This window comes from Bos taurus, chromosome 5, assembly GCF_002263795.3.
Source record: "Bos taurus isolate L1 Dominette 01449 registration number 42190680 breed Hereford chromosome 5, ARS-UCD2.0, whole genome shotgun sequence".
NCBI lineage: Eukaryota > Metazoa > Chordata > Mammalia > Artiodactyla > Bovidae > Bos > Bos taurus.
The window spans coordinates 42298068-42316509 of NC_037332.1; the positions used below are offsets into that span (position 1 = coordinate 42298068).

Sequence of the window (18442 nt, forward strand, 5' to 3'; positions counted from 1 at the left end):
CCAGGGATCAGATCCACATTTCTTATGTCTCACCGCATTGGCAGGCAGGTTCTTTACCCCTGTTGCCACTTGGGAGGTCCAAGTGCAAGTACAGTTTACACCAAATCCTGACATTTTTCTGCACATTTCCCAAGTGTCTTTTACAACTTTAGCTTGAGACTTAACACTTTGCTTCTTATTAACTACTTTAGCCTTTTGATTGATCTGACTTTCAGATTTTTCTTCACTCCTCAGTCCTTTCTGCAAATTGGTAGCTAAGTAATCATGTGAATCCACTGTTCTAATGGTGTCCCTGCTTTGCTGAAAGGTTGCTGAAAGGCTGCCAGTTGCTTCTAAGGCTTTTTTTTTTTGGCTTGGCCAAGAGGGCTCACCACAGTATTGGTTCTTCATCTCTGTTTCTGCCCTTTATTTAAGGTCTGCTCTTTTTTTTCATTGTACCCTTGTCTGTTATTCTGATTTATTCTCTAGGACTGCAATGCTCCAACTCTCTCCTATTCGTAGTCTAATCCTACATGGCTCTCAAGGCTTACGTACTTAGGAAAAATATTCCCTTGACTGTCCTAGTCTACAGTGGCCTTTTTTTCTCTCATGAGATTTAGGGTAGCTTCCTGTGAATAACACAGTTTTTACTTTTATGGCTTGTTAGGTATTTAAAAGTTTTATTTAGTAAAACTTAAAACAGCATTTTGTTTGCCATCATTCTTTCTTAGGGATTTTCCTAGGCCAGTTCACAGTACAGCTTAGACAGATCTCCCACTTTCTCCTTTAAGGCAGCTTGGAATCATACACAGGCAATGATATGCTTCTCCCTGAACCACCTCTATGTTTTCTTGACGCACATATCTGGATGGTGTTGGAACCCTTATTTTATTAACATGGGGAGTTGCATTGTATTTATGATATTCAAATCTTTAGGCAGTATTTCAGCCTTGAATCAGAATATCTGGGTTAGTTTTATCTCTGCTATTCATTGACTCCTTAAAACATGAAGGAAAACCTCTTAGATGATTAGTTTCTTTATATGTGAAATTTATTAATAGTATTAGTAAGAAACCTCTCATTTTGCAGGGTTATTCTGAGTCTTGAAAATAAGATTTAATATTATACTTAACCCATTTGGGGGCACTTAGTATCTACAAATATCATCTCATGCAATAATAACTCATTGAACTCACAATAGCTCTATAAGGGGGCAACTACGTGCTTGAGGAAACTGGACAGCATAATAACTGCCATTTCATAAATGGTCAGTGGTCGTGCTAGAATAGACATCTGGCAGTGTGACTCTGGATCCTGGTTGTAGCCGTGCTATCACACTGCTTCTCTGTAAGTAGCACTGTTAGTGTTAGCCACCACTGCCCTGTGCGTTTATGATTTGCCTTCTCAGACAAAAGGTTAGTAATTTCAGGGCCATCTCAAGTCAATTCAGTTGTGAATTCAAATCCTGGAACTTGTTTTCCATTTTCATTTTCATTTAAAAAAGAGAAAGAAAGCAAATACAATGTCTGAGCACTCATAATAACAAACTAACTTAGTGATTAAAAGAACAGAAGGCTGTGCAAACTTAGGGGACAATCATATGCTTAAATTCATGCATTTTGAGCTCATTTTGTTTATTATTGGAAGTTAGAGAATTCAATATCTTAACAATGAAAACAACGCAGATATGATGTACAGAATACGTAAAGACAGTTTGGGAACTTAAGCGCCTTAATCTTTTTATCTATTTTAGGACTTTCTGGGACAAGTGTTTTGTACATTGGGGGAGATTGTTGGTTCACAGGGAAGTCGCCTGGAAAAGTCCATAGTGTAAGTATTTTTTTTTTTTTAATTTTAGACAATGAAATGTCAACTTTTCATTTTCTATTTTGGAAGTTTGGAATTGATGAATATGTGGTTGTAGACCAAAACTGCATTTTAAAATCTTGAGTTTTTTTACTTCCAACAAATCATTTTGACATTTTTGTAAAGGATAATTTGTATTTCAGCTGTCATATGCCATGCTACAAAATGTTCACAAAATGAAATGAGAAAATTTAAGCAAGAAAACATGTTGTCTTCCTTTTGGTTTTAATATTATTTCTTAGATACAGTACTTTTTAAAGACAAGATTTTACTTCTTTGAGCCAATGAGTATATGTAGTGCCACCTTTTATGTTTAATAAATGCATGTTTAGTGATTGAGATTTTAATAATAATTTTTACTGAAAAATTTGTCTGAAAAGAAGGCAATGTATAAATGTTAAGAAAAGATGTTCACTAAGAATTATACTTTTCATATTCACCTTCAGTTATGGAAATAATGTTTATTTTCCAGATTAATTGCATAGGCTGATCTATTTTCTCTAGTTCCATATAAGACAGTAAACAAACTATAGACATTCTCCCTAATCTTTTCCTTTTCTCTTCATCCTTCTTCTCCCATCCCTAAATTTTGATGTTTTGGATTCAGTTAACTGTTTTTAAACATGTAAAGATCTAGGAAGATCTAAGGCAACTGCAGAATGAACCACAGTGTCTAAAGATTTGGGGAGTTTTGAAGTCTCTATCTTCACCAATCTTTTAAGAATCTCAAACTCATAATATAGTGATGTCAAAACCCATCAAATGTATTCACCTTTGACATCAAAAATTGAAGTGATTAAAGCGTCATTCTCACATTCTCTGTATATAATGAAACGTTATACTTAATGTGTTTTTCTTCAGTTAATAAGAAGTCTATAAATTCTAACTTCTTTTATTTATAACTTGATTTTCTTAGAAAATTATTGTGAAATATCAGTAGGAAAGCTTTTGCATACCAACTGCCTTTTAAACATTATTTTCACATATAATTTGTTTTTTATATCACTGTAGGATTTGGAAGGATTATAGGATTTGGTTCACATATATTTATGCTCACTTAAATAAACCAATGATAAATAATCTATAAAGAAAACATAAATATTTTTATTAAGCATATATAATTCTTACTGCATTGTCTAGACTAGTGAGATAGGCCCATAAGCATTCTTAGAAAATTACTAAAACACCCTTTCTTTTGCTAAAAGAAATAATCAGTATTATCTATTCAATGCCACCTTAACTATGCCTTTAATATTCTCTGAGAGAAAACAAAAGAAGTAAAAATGTAAAATTTTTATTTCAGAGTAACAGAACAGAGATTTTTAAGATTTCACTCATATTTTTAAATTGCTAGTTTTATTAAACAGTTTTATTTCATTTTATTTTTTCCATAAAAGGAAATCATAATTCATTTCAGAAAACTCTTAAATATCATAAAATTTTCCCAGTGGAAAAAAGCTTTATGTTAGTCTTCAGTACAGTTTAGTTCAGTCGCTCAATCGTGTCCTACTTTTTGTGACCCATGGACTGCAGCATGCCAGGCTTCCCTGTCCACCAACTCCCAGAGCTTGCTCAAACTCACCTTCATCAAGCTGGTGATGCCATCCAACCATCTCATCCTCTGTCATCCCCTTTTCCTCCTGCCTTCAGTCTTTCCCAGCATCGGGGTCTTTTCCAGTGAGTCAGTTCTTTGTATCAGGTAGCCAAAGTACTGCAGTTTCAGCTTCAGCATCAATCCTTCCAATGAATATTCAGGCCTGATTTCCATTAGGATTGACTGGTTTGATTTCCTTGCAGTCCAAGAGACTCTCAAGAGTCTTCTCCAACACCACAGTTCAAAAGCATCAATTCATTGGTGCTCAGCTTTCTTTATAATCCAGCTCTCACATCCATACATGACTACTGGAACAACCATAGCTTTGACCAGATGGAAACATGCAAAATATTAGCCTTGAAAGATAAATAAATAATAAAAAATGTTAGTCTTGAAACGTGCAAAAAGTTGTTATTATATTGACTGGGGTATGTCGTAAATAGAATGTAGTATAAGATGTGGTCCTTATTCAACTAATTCAGTAAGTTCTACTACACAAGACCAACAGAAGCAAATTCATGCTATGGAGTGAAGATTCCTGGAGTAATGATTGGCAGAATATGCCAATTGTAGGGGAGTATTTGCCCACAATTGAGTCATAATGATTTTACATAATCAGAAAGGATAAAATGCTCTTTAGATTTTTCTAAGCTTCTGCTGAGGCTGGAATAGCACAAATGAAGCAAAACCTTGGGAACCTTTTCAGACAACATGGATCATTATAACTGCATGTTTTATCTATAGGATATTTTGTAATTTAGTCAAGTTTATCATAAGTGTTAATATTATACCTTATTGAAAAAGATGTAATTCATTCACTTTTTAAGTATGTGTAACTAACCTTATATTCAAAGTCTCCCTTAGGTTTTATTGGGCAACCTTACCAGATACATTCACATTAAGGAAGGGGCTGAAACAATAAGGGCTTATTGTTAAAACTGTGGAAAATGTTTTGATTTTCTAAATAAGTTTAGCTAGGCAAGTGTTAGTACTAAATGGGTAATGAAGTGTAGAGTTTGAGTATAGCAAATAAATTGGCTATCAAAAGAACCAAAGAAAAAACTATAAGAATTGTAGAGTGGTGGCCTATTACATGAAGGAATTAAATTAGATACTTGAGATAAAGAGAACAGAGGAAAGGGATGAGAGGATTCTGAGGAGATTAATCAGAAATAGGATAGTACAACAGTACAAGTGGATACATTTAGCTTGCTAGCAGAAGGATATTTTGGACTTACTCATCAAAACATCATGTAACATGTTCTCTCACCTGAGCAGTTACTCCAACCCAGGTGGATACTGGATTAGATAAAACACACAAACAAATATTTTGTAGTCACCCACCCTCTTACTTGAGAAAATACTGGCTTTTATTAAAAACTCTGTGTGTGTATCTGTGCTAAGTCATGTATGACTCTTTGTAACCCTGTGGAGTATAGCACACAAGGCTCTTCTGTCCATGGAATTTTCCAGGCAAGAATACTGGAGTGAGTTGCCATTTCCTACTTCAGGGGATCTTCCTGACAGGAATCAAACCCATGTCTCTTGTGACTCCTGCATTGGCAGTTGGATTCTTTTCCACTGTGCCACGTGGGAAGCTTTAAAAACTCTAGCTATGGTGCACTGAGATAACCCAGAGGGATGGTACGGGGAGGGAGGTGGGAGGGGGGTTCAGGATGGGGAGCACGTGTATACCTGTGGTGGATTCACGTTGATGTATGGCAAAACCAATACAATATTGTAAAGTAATTAACCTCCAGTTAAAATAAATAAATTTAAATTAAAAAAAATAAATAAAAATAAAAGCTCTAGCTATGAGAAAGGTATTTGTCTAGAGAAAGGGGAACATGTGAATTAAAGAACCAGGTACACTGGCTAAGCATTCTGTCCTGGGTCTTGGAAGTTCAAGTTCTTTGAAAAAAGATACAACTTCTATTCAAATGGCATGCCACCTCTTTACCTCAACTTCAAATGAAAAGCAATCTAAACTATTCATAGTTTTTGTTTGAAAGAGCATGGTTTGCTGGTTGAGGACAAAAGTGAAGCTGTATTGCTCATAGTGTCTAAGTAAGGCTTCATAGCAGCTGGTGCCCTCCATGGATGTGTTCAGATTCCACACTTTTTCCTGCTATCTCCTGATCAGTGCCACCTTTTTTCCATGTATTTGACTATTTTGAACAAATCTAATGGATAGATGGTAGGGAGAGATGGGAAGATTGGAAGATATGGCATTTCAGTGCAGAAGGGAATGGCTTTGGAAGAAAAGATAGAGCCAGGTTGGGTACTGGAGTTGATGCAAAGTCAGGGAAGTATTTTCCCTGATAACTTCTAAAGATTTCTTGTTTTATCACATGATATATAAAAACAGTGGAATAAATGAAAGCCTGGTAGAAATGATGAAGTTCATATTGGACAAATAGTATAATATATATTTAACATGCAGATCTTAAATCTATTTCTCATAGTCCGTTTTGCTTTCTCCCATCTTTCATCTCCCTTGTGAACAGCTCTAGCCAGACTTAGCTGTTTAGGGCAAAGATAACATTGCAGGATGGTCATTAAAGATGTTTTCATGGTCTATTTCTCACAGCTGGAGATAGAGAATTTGTAAACTCTCCTGCAGCTATTACCTTTGGCAATTTTGTTCAAGAGTTAGGCAATTTTTTGTGTGTGGTTAGGTATAGACTTAAGAATAGTAGCACAGGACACCCCCTGAGGCAGATAATCTACCTGCAATTAATACAAATGGCTCATTGTGAACTTGTGTCCCATATATTATTTATCTTAACATGATTCAAATGATTTAGTGTTTTAGATTAGAGTTTTGTTTTCCAAATAGTATCTCATTTATATTATAAGTTATTAAAAATATTCCCTTGTTTTCTTCTCTATAAATGGCCTAGTTTAAATTATTTGTGGCTAAGGTATTGAGAAGAATGTCTGTCGCTTCTTAGTTGCAGTTGTGTGATAATATACCCTCAGAGATGGCCTTTTTAAAAATGATGTTAAATGTGAAACCTGGAATTTTAGTATGACCAGTGCCAAGGGACTGCCAAATTGCCAAGGGAACACACTGGGTATAGCAAACACCCTCTTTCAACAACACAAGAGAAGACTCTACACATGGACATCACCAGAGGCTCAATGCTGAAACCAGATTGGCTATATTCTTTGCAGTTGAAGATGGAGAAGCTCTATACAGTCAACAAAAACAAGACCAGGAGCTGACTGTGGCTCAGATCATGAACTCCTTATGGCAAAATTCACACTTAAATTGAATTCAGTAGGGAAAAGCACTAGGCCAATCAGTATGACCTAAATCAAATCCTTTATGATTATACAATGGAAGTAACAAACAGATTCAACGGATTAGATCTGATAGAGTGCCTGAAGAACTATGCAGGGAGGTTCAGGGCCTTGTTCAGGGTGGTGGTCAAAACTATTCACAAGAAAAAGAAATACAAAAAGGCAAAATGCCTGTTTCAGGTGACCTTACAAATGGCTGAGAAAAGAAGTTAAAGGCAAAGGAGAAAAGGAAAGATATACCCAACCAAATGCAGAGTTCCAAAGAATAGCAAGGAGAGATAAGAAAGCCTTCCCAAGTAAACAATGCAAAGAAATAGAGGAAAACAATAGAATGGGAAAGACTAGAGATCTCTTCAAGAAAATTAGAGATATCAAGGAAACATTTCATGCAAAGATGGATTTGGACAGAAATGGTATGGACCTAACAGAAGCAGACGATATTAAGAAGAGGTGGCAAGAATACACAGAAGAACTATACAAAAAAGATCTTCATGACACAGATAACCACAATGGTGTGATCACTTACCTAGACCCAGACGTCTTGGAGTGTGAAGTCAAGTGGACATTAGGAAGCATTACCATGAACAAAGGTAGTAGAGGTGATGGAATTCCAACTGATTTATTTCAAATCTGAAAAGATGGTGCTGTTAAAGTGCTGCACTCAATATGCCAGCAAATCTGGAAAACTCAGCAGTGGCCATAGGACTGGAAAAGCTCAGTATTCATTCCAGTCCCAAAGAACAGCAATGCCAAATAATGTTCAAACTACCACACAATTGCACTCATTTCACACGCTAGCAAAGTAATGCTCAAAATTCGCCAAGCCAGGCTTCAAAAGTACATGAACAAAGAACTTCCAGATGTTTAAGGTGGATTTAGAAAAGGCAGAGGAACAACAGAATCAAATTGCCTATGTCTGTTGGATAATAGAAAAAGCAAGTGAATTCCAGAAAGACACATGTTGCTTCATCGACTACTCAAAATTCTTTGACTGTGTGGATGACAACAAACTGTGAAAAATTCTTAAAGAGATGGTCACACCAGACCACCTCACCTGCCTCCTCAGAAACCTGTATGCAAGTCAAGAAGCAACAGTTAGAACTGGACATGGAACAATGCACTGGTTCCAAATTGGGAAAGGAGTACGTCTAGGTTGTATATTGTCACCCTGCTTATTTAACTTATATGCAGAGTACATCATGTGAAATGCTAGGCTTTATGAAGCACAAGCTGAAATCAGGGTTGCTGGGAGAAATATCAGTAACCTCAGATATGCAGATGACACCACCCTTATTGCAGAAAGTGAAGAGGAGCCAAAGAGCCTCTTGATGAAAGTGAATGAAGAGAATGAAAAAGTTGTCTAACAACTCAACATTCAAAAAATGAAGATCATGTTATCTCGTCCCATCACTTCATGTCAAATAGATGGGGAAACAATGAAAACGGTGACAGACTTTGTTTTCTTGGGTTCCAAAATCACTGCAGTTGCTAACTGCAGCCACACAATTAAAAGATGCCTGCTCCTTGGAATAAAAGCTGACCAACCTAGGCAGCATATTAAAAAGCAGAGACATCAGTTTGTTGACGAAGGTCCATATAGAGTTGGACCATAAAGAAGACTGAGCACTGAAACATTGATGCTTTTGACCTGCAGTTTTGGAGAAGACTCTTGAGAGTCCCTTGTACAGCAAAGAGCTCAAACCAGTCAATCCTTATTATTCATTAGAAGGACTAATGCTGAAGCTGAAACTCCAATACTTTGGCCACCAATGTGAAGAGCTGACACATTAGAAAAGACCCTGATGCTGGGAAAGATTGAAGGCAGAAGAAGAGGTTGACAGAGGATGAGATTGTTGGATGGCATCATTGACTCAATGGACATGAGTTTTGAGCAAGCTCTGGGAGATAGCGAAGGACGGAGAAGCCTGGCATGCTGCAGTCCATGGGGTGGCTAAGAGTAGGACATGACTGAGTGACTGAACAATGCTGCTGCTGCTGCTGTGTGAGCCCATAGACGGCAGCCCACCAGGTTCCCCTGTCCCTGGTATTCTCCAGGCAAGAACACTGGAGTGGGTTGCCATTTCCTTCTCCTATGCACTGAACAATGCTAGAGCTTTAAATTATTTATTATTAATCAAGACTTGGAAAATTGTTATGTTGACTACAAAGGAAAAATGGTTTCTTGGACATAGCTTGATAACCTATTAAATAATCAGAATTTGAATATAAACTTATTCAACTTATTCAATTCATTTTCTGTGTTTTAGTTACTGCTGTCACTTTTAAAAGTAGATTTTTCTCATTTTTATGAGAATAAAATTAATTTTTAGCATTTTATAGGAAATTTTATGTGGAATTTTTAAAAATTGATGTTGAAGAATTCCTAGTATCTCATAATTTTCATAATTTCCAACAGTGTTTCCTGTTGGATTCATGTTTAAGCAAACACATTTTTTACATTTCTTGTATTCCATCCTACACTTGAATCTTTTCTGTGAACTCCTGAAGTGAGTCTTGTGCTGCTTAATTTATCTGCAACATTTACTGTGTCTTCCTATGACTCATCCACTTTACGTCATCCCTTTATTATGTACCATTAAACCCACTCAGCAGTGTGTTTTCTCATGCTGTGAGATTATAGCCAGTTTTCTTCAGAGAAATCTGTCAGAGAACCTCTATCTTTAGAGATCTCATTCATGGTACTGCAAAACCTTCCAAAATACTAGCATCAGCACCAGTTTAATAATGATTGCCATTGTCTCTCTGGAAGGAAAGCATTTATTATATTTATAATGTAATATACCTGTTTGTTCCTGTTACTCACATCCAGACTTGACTGATTCCAAATAAAAGAATCAAGTAAAAAGGTAGGGACAAGTTGTGGTTAGAAAGAAGATTCTTACTCTGGGGAAGACGGGAAATTCCAGGGGTTATGGAATCAAGAGCTCTTTTGGCTACAGAGAAAGGTTATGTTCTTTATAGGTTGACTATAGCAGCTTGTGACCTGGCAATGAGTAGAAATAAAGGAGGGATCCAAGAGGGATTCATGAGTGTCCTAAGAGGTGTGAAGAGTACAGAGATAGGAACTTGAAGGCAGGTGATAATTGGAAGAGTAGCTTTTAGTTGTCTGATTGATATTGGAATCTCAGTTCTAACATAGAGTTCAAGGGTGAAATGAAGTGAAAGTGAAAGTCGCTCAGTCGTGTCCGACTCTTTGCGACCCGTGAACTAGTCCACGGAATTCTCCAGGCCAGAATACTGGAGTGGGTAGCCTTTCCCTTCTCCAGAGATCTTCCCAACTCAGGGATCGAACCCGGGTCTCCCGCATTGCAGGCGGATTTTTTACCAGCTGAGCCACATGGGTAGAGCCCATTATATGCTTAAGTTCAACAGGAGAAATCTGGGAAGAGGAATAAACCAGAAAGAGAGCTTGAAAGTAAGGCAGAAGATTCAAATAAAAGAATAGGGCTTGAGGGAGACCTTAGAATCTTAAAGCGTTGGCTTAGAGATCTGTCTCAAATGTAGCCTTGCCCTGAATGCTATGCTGAGGTGGTAAGTGTATATAAAGGTCCAGAATCAACATGAGGAAGAAGAGGAGTACAAAGAAGGATAGAAGAATGGTTAGTCTTAAAGGTGAGCCACATACAAATTTACAATAAAGCAGTGCATGTCTTTATTGTGCAACTTTTGCATATGAAAATATAGTCAACTTGGGATGAAATTTTGACTTTCAAAGTCTTCTTGACTTTATTAAGTTCTCTAAAAATTAGATTGATACAGTTACTCTGTCTGGTTTATTTTGTTAGAAAAAATATGGGTCTGGGAATCAGATGATGTTTAAAATCCCAACTCTGCTACTAACTTGCTATGTAATATTACAAATTGATACATTTGTGTTTTATATATATATATATACATACACACACACACATATATATATGTCACATTTTTAGTATGAAGAATTTAGTCTCGGAGAAGGCAATGGCACCCCATTCCAGTACTCTTGCCTGGAAAATCCCATGGACGGAGGAGCCTGGAAGGCTGCAGTCCATGGGGTCACTGAGGGTCAAACAGGACTGAGCGACTTCACTTTCACTTTTCACTTTCATGCATATGAGAAGGAAATGGCAACCCACTCCAAGTGTTCTTGCCTGGAGAATCCCAGGGACAGGGGATATGTCACATTTTTAATATGAAGAATTTAGTCTATAGATAAGTAAATAGCCACCATAGTGAAGTTGATAATACATAAACTTTGGGGGCAATCAGACATGGGTTTCATAGATATATAATTCGAGGAAATTACTTAAAATTCCTGAGCTCCAGTTTCCTCATCTGAAACATATGAATAATACACTTTCAAAAGGATTGTTGTTAAGAAGTAGAAATACTTAATATAATACATTTGTCATGGATAACACTGGAATTTAATAAACACTTAATAGTGGTTATTATTATTGTTTTTGTCATTATTAAATATAGTCAATATCTTTTAAGAAAAGTCTCTTAAATTGACTCACTCAATAATCTTCCTTCTATGCTGTCTCATGGAGTTTTCCATTTAGTCATTGAAAAATAATGACAAATAAGTATAATTACATATTGATATAAACTATGAAACAGAGAAGGGCATGGCAGCCCATTCCAGTATTCATGCCTGGAGAATTCCATGAACAGAGGAACCTGATGGGCTTTCAGTCCATGGGGTCACAAAGACTGAGACATAACTGAAAGGCCATAGCATGCACTTAAGCTATGAAAATTAGGGTACAGACTAAAAATTAGGCTGTTTTTAATACTTTGAATTTTATCATAGATGCAGTTGAAAAATTCATGATTTTTATTCAAAGATGTTCATTCCCTTCTTTGTAGAAGAAGATTGTGGGTGATTAAAAGAATTATCAGCTATTTAATTATTGATGAAATAATCTAGTTTGGAGAAGACAAGTACTCCAGACTAAGAAGATAAGGAGAAATGAACAGATTAAAAACATACTTTGAAGGCTGATTTTTTTTTTTTTTTTTTGGTCATGCAAGTTGTTTTTAAGAATGGCCTTTGTTCCTGAAAAAATGATGGAAATAATATCATGTATGAAAAGTTAAATATTGAAGAATTATCCATTCCAAAGAACATTTTTGCAACTTTTTTATTGTGGTGAAAAAACTATTTTTCTAATTGTGAAACATGAGAACGGCTTAAGACTTTTCCACAAAAGTAATTTGTAACTGTATTCTGACCAGGTCAGATATTCTGTATTCTGACCTGGTCAAATAAGCGTTATTTGAGTTCTCCATTGATTACTCTTTATATCATCATAGCCTTGATTGTTGATAAGTTGATAGTCTTGGTTCAAGAGGAAGATTTCAAGGATGACTTTCAGATTTCTTATACAAGTAACTGAGTGGATAGATGTACCATATTCTTACAAAGAAAGGATCATCCATTTCCAGGTTGAGTGGATGGGTGTACCATATTCTGACAAAAAGAAAATCATTCATTTCCAGGTTTATCACTGATCAGTAAGCTTTAGGAGTGATGGGTCATTTCAGTCTTCTGTTGTAGATGCTTGTGTTCACCTAGAGTGTAATCATCTACAAAACTTTGCTTCTGTTTGTATTTGCCTAGTCTTACTGGGTTGGGCTGATAACCTGGTGGAAAATCCTAATGTAACGAAAGAAATGATGAGACATGATCTGTGTTATTTTGAAAGTGTGTGTTAGTTTCTCAGTCATGTCGCACTCTTTGCAACCCCATGGACTGTAACCAGCCAGGCTCCTCCATCCATGGGATTTTCCAGGCACGAATACTGGAGTGGGTTGCCATTTCCTTCTCCATTATTTTGAAAGATGGTTTCTAAATTATATAGTACCTGCCTTTATTGAATAAACATTCTTAGTTTTACTTAATTTTAATTTTGGGTGAGTTTCTAAAGGGTAACTGCAATGACAATGTTTAGATACCACATTGGTGTAAATCTTCCAAAGAAATCAGTTTCTTCTTCTTCATTGCTCCTTTCTTCCTACTTCCCTTCTGTATATGGTCTTAATTTGCTAATTCTGGAGTTGAAAAATGCAGGCTTGGAATATTAGTTCTACAATTAAGCAAGGTAACTGGTGCCTTGCCCATAAGCATCTTGGTCTAAATTCTAACATTCTGATGAAATCAATGTTTGGAACAAACGTGGGGATTACCTCAGTTCCTGTGCTTAGACTCAATAGGTTCTTTATCATGAAAGCAAGTGAGATGGAGTGGTGAATTGTTTTATTTTAAATAATATCAGGGCCTAACTTGATTGAGTTCTTAGTTTAATTCAGTTCAGTTCAGTCACTCAGTCCTGTCCAGCTCTTTGCAACCCCACGGACTGCAGCACACCAGGCCTCCCTGTCCATCACCAAGTGCCGGAGTTTATTCAAACTCATGTCCATTGAGTTGGTGATGGCATCCAACCATCTCATCCTCTGTTATCCCCTTCTCCTCCCACCTTCAATCTTTCCTAGCAATAGGGTCTTTTCAAATGAGTCAGCTCTTCGCATCAGGTGGCCAAAGTATTGGAGTTTCAGCTTCAACATCAGTCCTTCCAATGAGTATTCAGTACCGATTTCCTTTAGGATAGACTGGTTGGATCTCCTTGCAGTCTAAGGGAATCTCAAGAGTCTTCCCCAACACCACAGCTCAAAAGCATCAATTCTTTGGTGCTCAGCTTTCTTTATAGTCCTACTGTCACATCCATACATGACTACTGGAAAAACCATAGCCTTGACTAGATGGACCTTTGTTGGCAAAGTAGCATCTCTGCTTTTTAATATGCTGTCTAGGTTGGTCATAATTTTTCTTCCAAGAAGTAAGCGTCTTTTAATTTCATGGCTGCAGTCACCATCTGCAGTGATGTTGGAGCCCAAAAAAATAAAGTCTGACACTGTTTCCACTGTTTCCCCATCTATTTTCCATGAAGGGATGAGACTGGATGCCATGATCTTCATTTTCTGAATGTTGTGTTTTAAGCCAACTTTTTCACTCTCCTCTTTCACTTTCATGAAGAAGCTCTTTAATTCTTTTTCACTTTCTGCCATTAGGGTTGTGTCATCTGCATATCTGAGTTATAGATATTTCTCTTGGCTATCTTGATTCCAGCTTGTGCTTCATCCAGCCCAGGGTTTCTCATGATGTACTCTGCATATAAGTTAAATAAGCATGGTGACAATATACAGCCTTGATGTACTCCTTTTCCTATTTGGAACCAGTCTTTTGGTCCATGTCCAGTTCTAACTGTTGCTTCCTGACCTGCATACAGATTTCTCAAGAGGCAGGTCAGGTTGTCTGGTATTCCCATCTCTTTCAGAATTTTCCACAGTTTCTTGTGATCCACACAAAGGCTTTGGCATAGTCAATAAAGCAGACATAGGTGATTTTCTGGAATTCCCTTGCTTTTTCGATGATCCAGTGGATGTTGGCAATTTGATCTCTGGTTCCTCTGCCTTCTCTAAATCCAGCTTGAACATCTGGAAGCTCATGGTTCACATATTGTTGAAGCCTGGCTTGGAGAATTTTGAGCATTGCTTTACTATGGTTTTCTTATTTAGTCATTAGTTATTCTGCCAGCTAATACATATAGTAATTTCTCTCATAGAACCATTATGAGGTTCATTAGAAGATGCACTGAAACAAGGACTCTGGTGAAACTAACATACAAATAAAGGTTAAATATGCACATCTGATATACCTATCTTAATGCAGAGTTACAAAAAATATCTAGGAGATATAAGAAGACATTCCTAAGTAAACAAAGCAAAGAAATATGGGAAAACAATAGAATGGAAAAGACTAGAGATCTCTTCAAGAAAATTAGAGATACCAAGAAGACATTTCATACAAAGATGGGCACAATATAGGACAGAAACGATATGGACCTAACAGAAGCAGAAGATACTAAGAAGAGGTGGCAAGAATACACAGAAGAACTATAAAAAAAATGATCTTAATGACCCAGATAATGACAGTGGTGTGATCACTCACCTAGAGTCAGACATCCTGAAGTGTGAAGTCAAGTGGGCCTTAGGAAGCATCACTATGAACAAAACTAGTGGAGGTGATGGAATTGAAGCTGAGCTATTTCAAGTCCTAAAAGATGATGCTGTTAAAGTGCTGCACTCAATATACCAGCAAATTTGTAAAACACAGAGTGGCCACAGGACTGGAAAAGATCCATTTTCATTTCAATCCCAAAGAAAAGCAATGCCAAAAAATATTCAAACTACCACACGGTTGCACTCATTTAACACTCTACCAAAGTAATGCTCAAATTCTCCAAGTGTGGCTTCAACAGCATGTGAACAAAGAACTTCCAGATGTTCTAGATGGATTTAGAAAAAGAGAGGAATCAGAGATCATATTGCCCACATAATTTGGATCATGGAAAAAACAAGAGAATTCCGAGAAATCATCTACTTCTGCTTCATTGCCTATGCTAAAGCCTTTGACTGTGTGGATCACAACGAACTGTGGAAATTTCTTAAAGAGTTAGGAATACCAGACCACCTTACCTGTTTCCTGAAGAACCTGTATGCAGGTCAAGAAGCAACAATTAGAACTGGACATGGAACAATGGGCTTGTTCCAAATTGGGAAAGGAGTACATCAAGGCTGTATATTGTCACCCTGCTTATTTAACTTGTATGCAAAGTACATCTTGAGAAATGCTGGGCTGGAGGAAGCACAAGCTGGAATCAAGATTGCCAGGAGAAATATCAATAACCTCAGATATGCAGATGACACCACTCTTTGGCAGAAAGTAAAGAGGAACTAAAGAGCTTCTTCATGAAAGTGAAAGCGGAGAGTGAAAAAGCTGGTTTAAAACTCAACTTAGAAAAATGAAGATCACGGCATCTGTCCCACCACTTCATGGCAAATAGATGGGGAAACAATGGAAACAGTGACAAACTATTTTCTTGGGTTCCACAATCACTGCAGATGGTAACTGCAGTCATGAAATTAAAAGACACTTGCTTCTTGGAAGAAAAATTATGACCAACCTAGACAGCATATTAAAAAGCAGAGATATTACTTTGCCCACAAAGATCCATCTAGACAAAGCTATAGTTTTTCCAATAGTCATGTATGGATGTGAGAGTTGGAACATAAAGAAGGCTGGGTGCTGAAGAATTGATGCTTTTGAATGATGGTTTTGGAGAAGACTCTTGAGAGTCCCTTGGACTACAAGGAGATCCAACCAGTCCATCCTAAAGGAAATCAGTGTTGAATATTCATTGGAAGGACTGATGCTGAAGCTGAAGCTCCAATACTTTGGCCACCTGATACAAGGAGCTGACTCATTAGAAAAGACCCTGATCCTGAGAAAGATTGAATGCAGGAGGACAAGGGGATGATAGAGGACGAGAAGGTTGGATGGCATCACAGACTCAATGGACATGAGTTTGAGCAAGCTTCAGGTGATGTTGAAGGTAGGGAAGCCTGGCGTGCTGCAGTTTATGGAGCTGCAAAGAGTTGGACAGAACTGAGTGATTGAACAACAATGACAAAAGGTTGTTTGACTTCCGAATCCATGCACTTCACTGTAGCCCTGTATTACCTTCAACAAATGGATATATCTATGTGTAACTTTTAAGTAAATTTTATTATTACTTTTTTTAATACAAAAGTAAAAAGTGTCTCTGGATGGTGAAAAGAGCTTTGAAGGGACACCCATTCTGACCCAGATCATTTCAAGGATGAAGTCCTTCTCACTATTTCTCAAGGACACAACTCTTCTACAATCATAGTCTAATGTCCAATTTTTCCTTGAGGTAAACAGTACACATCTCTCTAGCAGTTTCTCCTTCTTGCACCTACCTGGGTATGAAGACTTATCTGCTATTGATTAGTCTTCCTTAGGATGTGCAATGAAACTCTTTCTTTCCTGTGGCTATTAAGAATGTGGCTTCCCAGTGCCCCCAGTCTTCACTCTAGGGGGACAGCAGTAACTCTTTCTGTGGTCAACTAAGATTAATGTACTCTTCTCTAGAGGCAGTGTTAAATTTTCTCAGAGCCAACACAGTCTTAATAGGAAGTTCATAAGTTGGAAATAAGAAATCCATATCTGGTTTTAGATAGTAGTAAGTAAGTTTATCAGTTTTTTTCTGCGTCTTCTGGAGAATCATTCAGTTTGAATTCACAATGTGCTAACAAGTAACTACATGATGTTCTTTCCTGGTTACTTCTTCCATTCAGTAATGGAAGATGACTTGCCTCCATTACTAAAAATATTGCTTTCTTCCTTTTCAAAGTTTAAAAAGGAGAGAGTATTAAACATCCTGTTAGTGTTTCCCTCTCATCCTCCCTCCTTTCTTCCCTTCTTTTTTTCCTGTTTTTTTTTTTTTTTTCAGAGCAACTTTTGTGAATATTTAGCTTTGATTAGGCTATGGTTTCATTTTAGGTACAAGTAGATTCTCATGGCTTCCCTGGTGGCTCAGATGGTAAAGAATCTGCCTGCAATGTGGGAGACCAGGGTTCCATCACTGGGTTGGGAAGATCCCCTGGAGAAGGAAATGGCTACCTACTCCAGTATTCTTGCCAGAATTTCATAGACAGAGGAGCCTGGCGGGCTTCAGTCTATGATGTTGAAAAGAGTCAGACACAACTGAGCAACTCTGAGAGAGAGAGAAATTCTTATGGCTGCCTTGAGAATAAGTTCTTTGGTTGACTCTGATGAAAGACTAAACACAGAAGATGATTTAGTAAACTGACATTTCTACTAGATCTAGATCCCAACATATATTAGCAGTCACTTGCATGAATTTATTGTTTTTTAAAAAAATATACCGATTCTAGCTAACTAAATAGCTTCTCCCTTCACAGGTTGTTTTGTCCCTCTTCCTTTCACACTATTTTTGTTTGTTTGTTTGTTTTAAATTCTTTATCATCCTTTCTTATTCAAGTCCATTGGGGGAAAAAACAAACAAAAAACAAAGGAATACACATTAGATGTTCCTGATCTATTCTTATTAATTCTTCTGTGAACCATGACACATGTGGGTTCCTCAGCATGCTGGCGCAAACCACCTAAACAACCTTCTACAATTCAATCAAGAGGCTGACTACTTCCCTCTCCCATCCCTTTCTTCATATAACAGTTGTGAAAAGACTTAAAAATAAGCCATTGTACCCTCCGTATGGTAGAGATCTATTGTACCTTGTAAATAGAAGAATTCAATAAATGTTGGACTGAATTTTCCAGAAAAACAGTCACATTGCTGTGCTTCTTTTTTGTTAAGTTCACTAAATGTCTGTCTTGCACACTTAACAACTTTGTTTCCTAGGACTTGGAATTTTAGATTATATTGTTACTACATATGGTGTTTTACTGCATTACAAATGCAAAGTATACTTTTAGCAGTATTAGCAACCTAATGGTTATGTAGGTAGATGGATAGATCTAGTTTATCACAAGCAAATTTTTTTTTTTAATTTTGACAAATGTGATTTTTTAATTTTTTATTTGAAAGTTTTTTTTTAATCGGAGTACAGTTGATTTACAATGTCCTAGAGGTTTCAGGTGTATAGCAAAGTGAATCAGTTATACACATACATATATCCATGTTTTTTCAATTCTTTTCCTGTGTTTGATATTAAGAGTTAGGATTGCACCATTTCTGCCAAGAGTTAACTACTTCTGAAGAAAATCTCAATCTCCTGAGATTTTAA

General features: G+C 36.9%; 1 protein-coding gene across 3 annotated transcripts in view; it reads left to right on the forward strand.

Annotated features, from left to right (window-relative positions):
• CPNE8 (copine 8) overlaps nt 1–18442 on the forward strand; it is a 278744-nt gene that overhangs the window by 104391 nt on the left and 155911 nt on the right. For all 3 annotated transcript variants that reach the window (NM_001098085.2, XM_010805078.4, XM_010805075.4), the window contains exon 6: nt 1733–1809. In NM_001098085.2, the coding sequence (NP_001091554.2) occupies nt 1733–1809 (77 nt within the window). The remainder of the gene's footprint in view (nt 1–1732; nt 1810–18442) is intronic.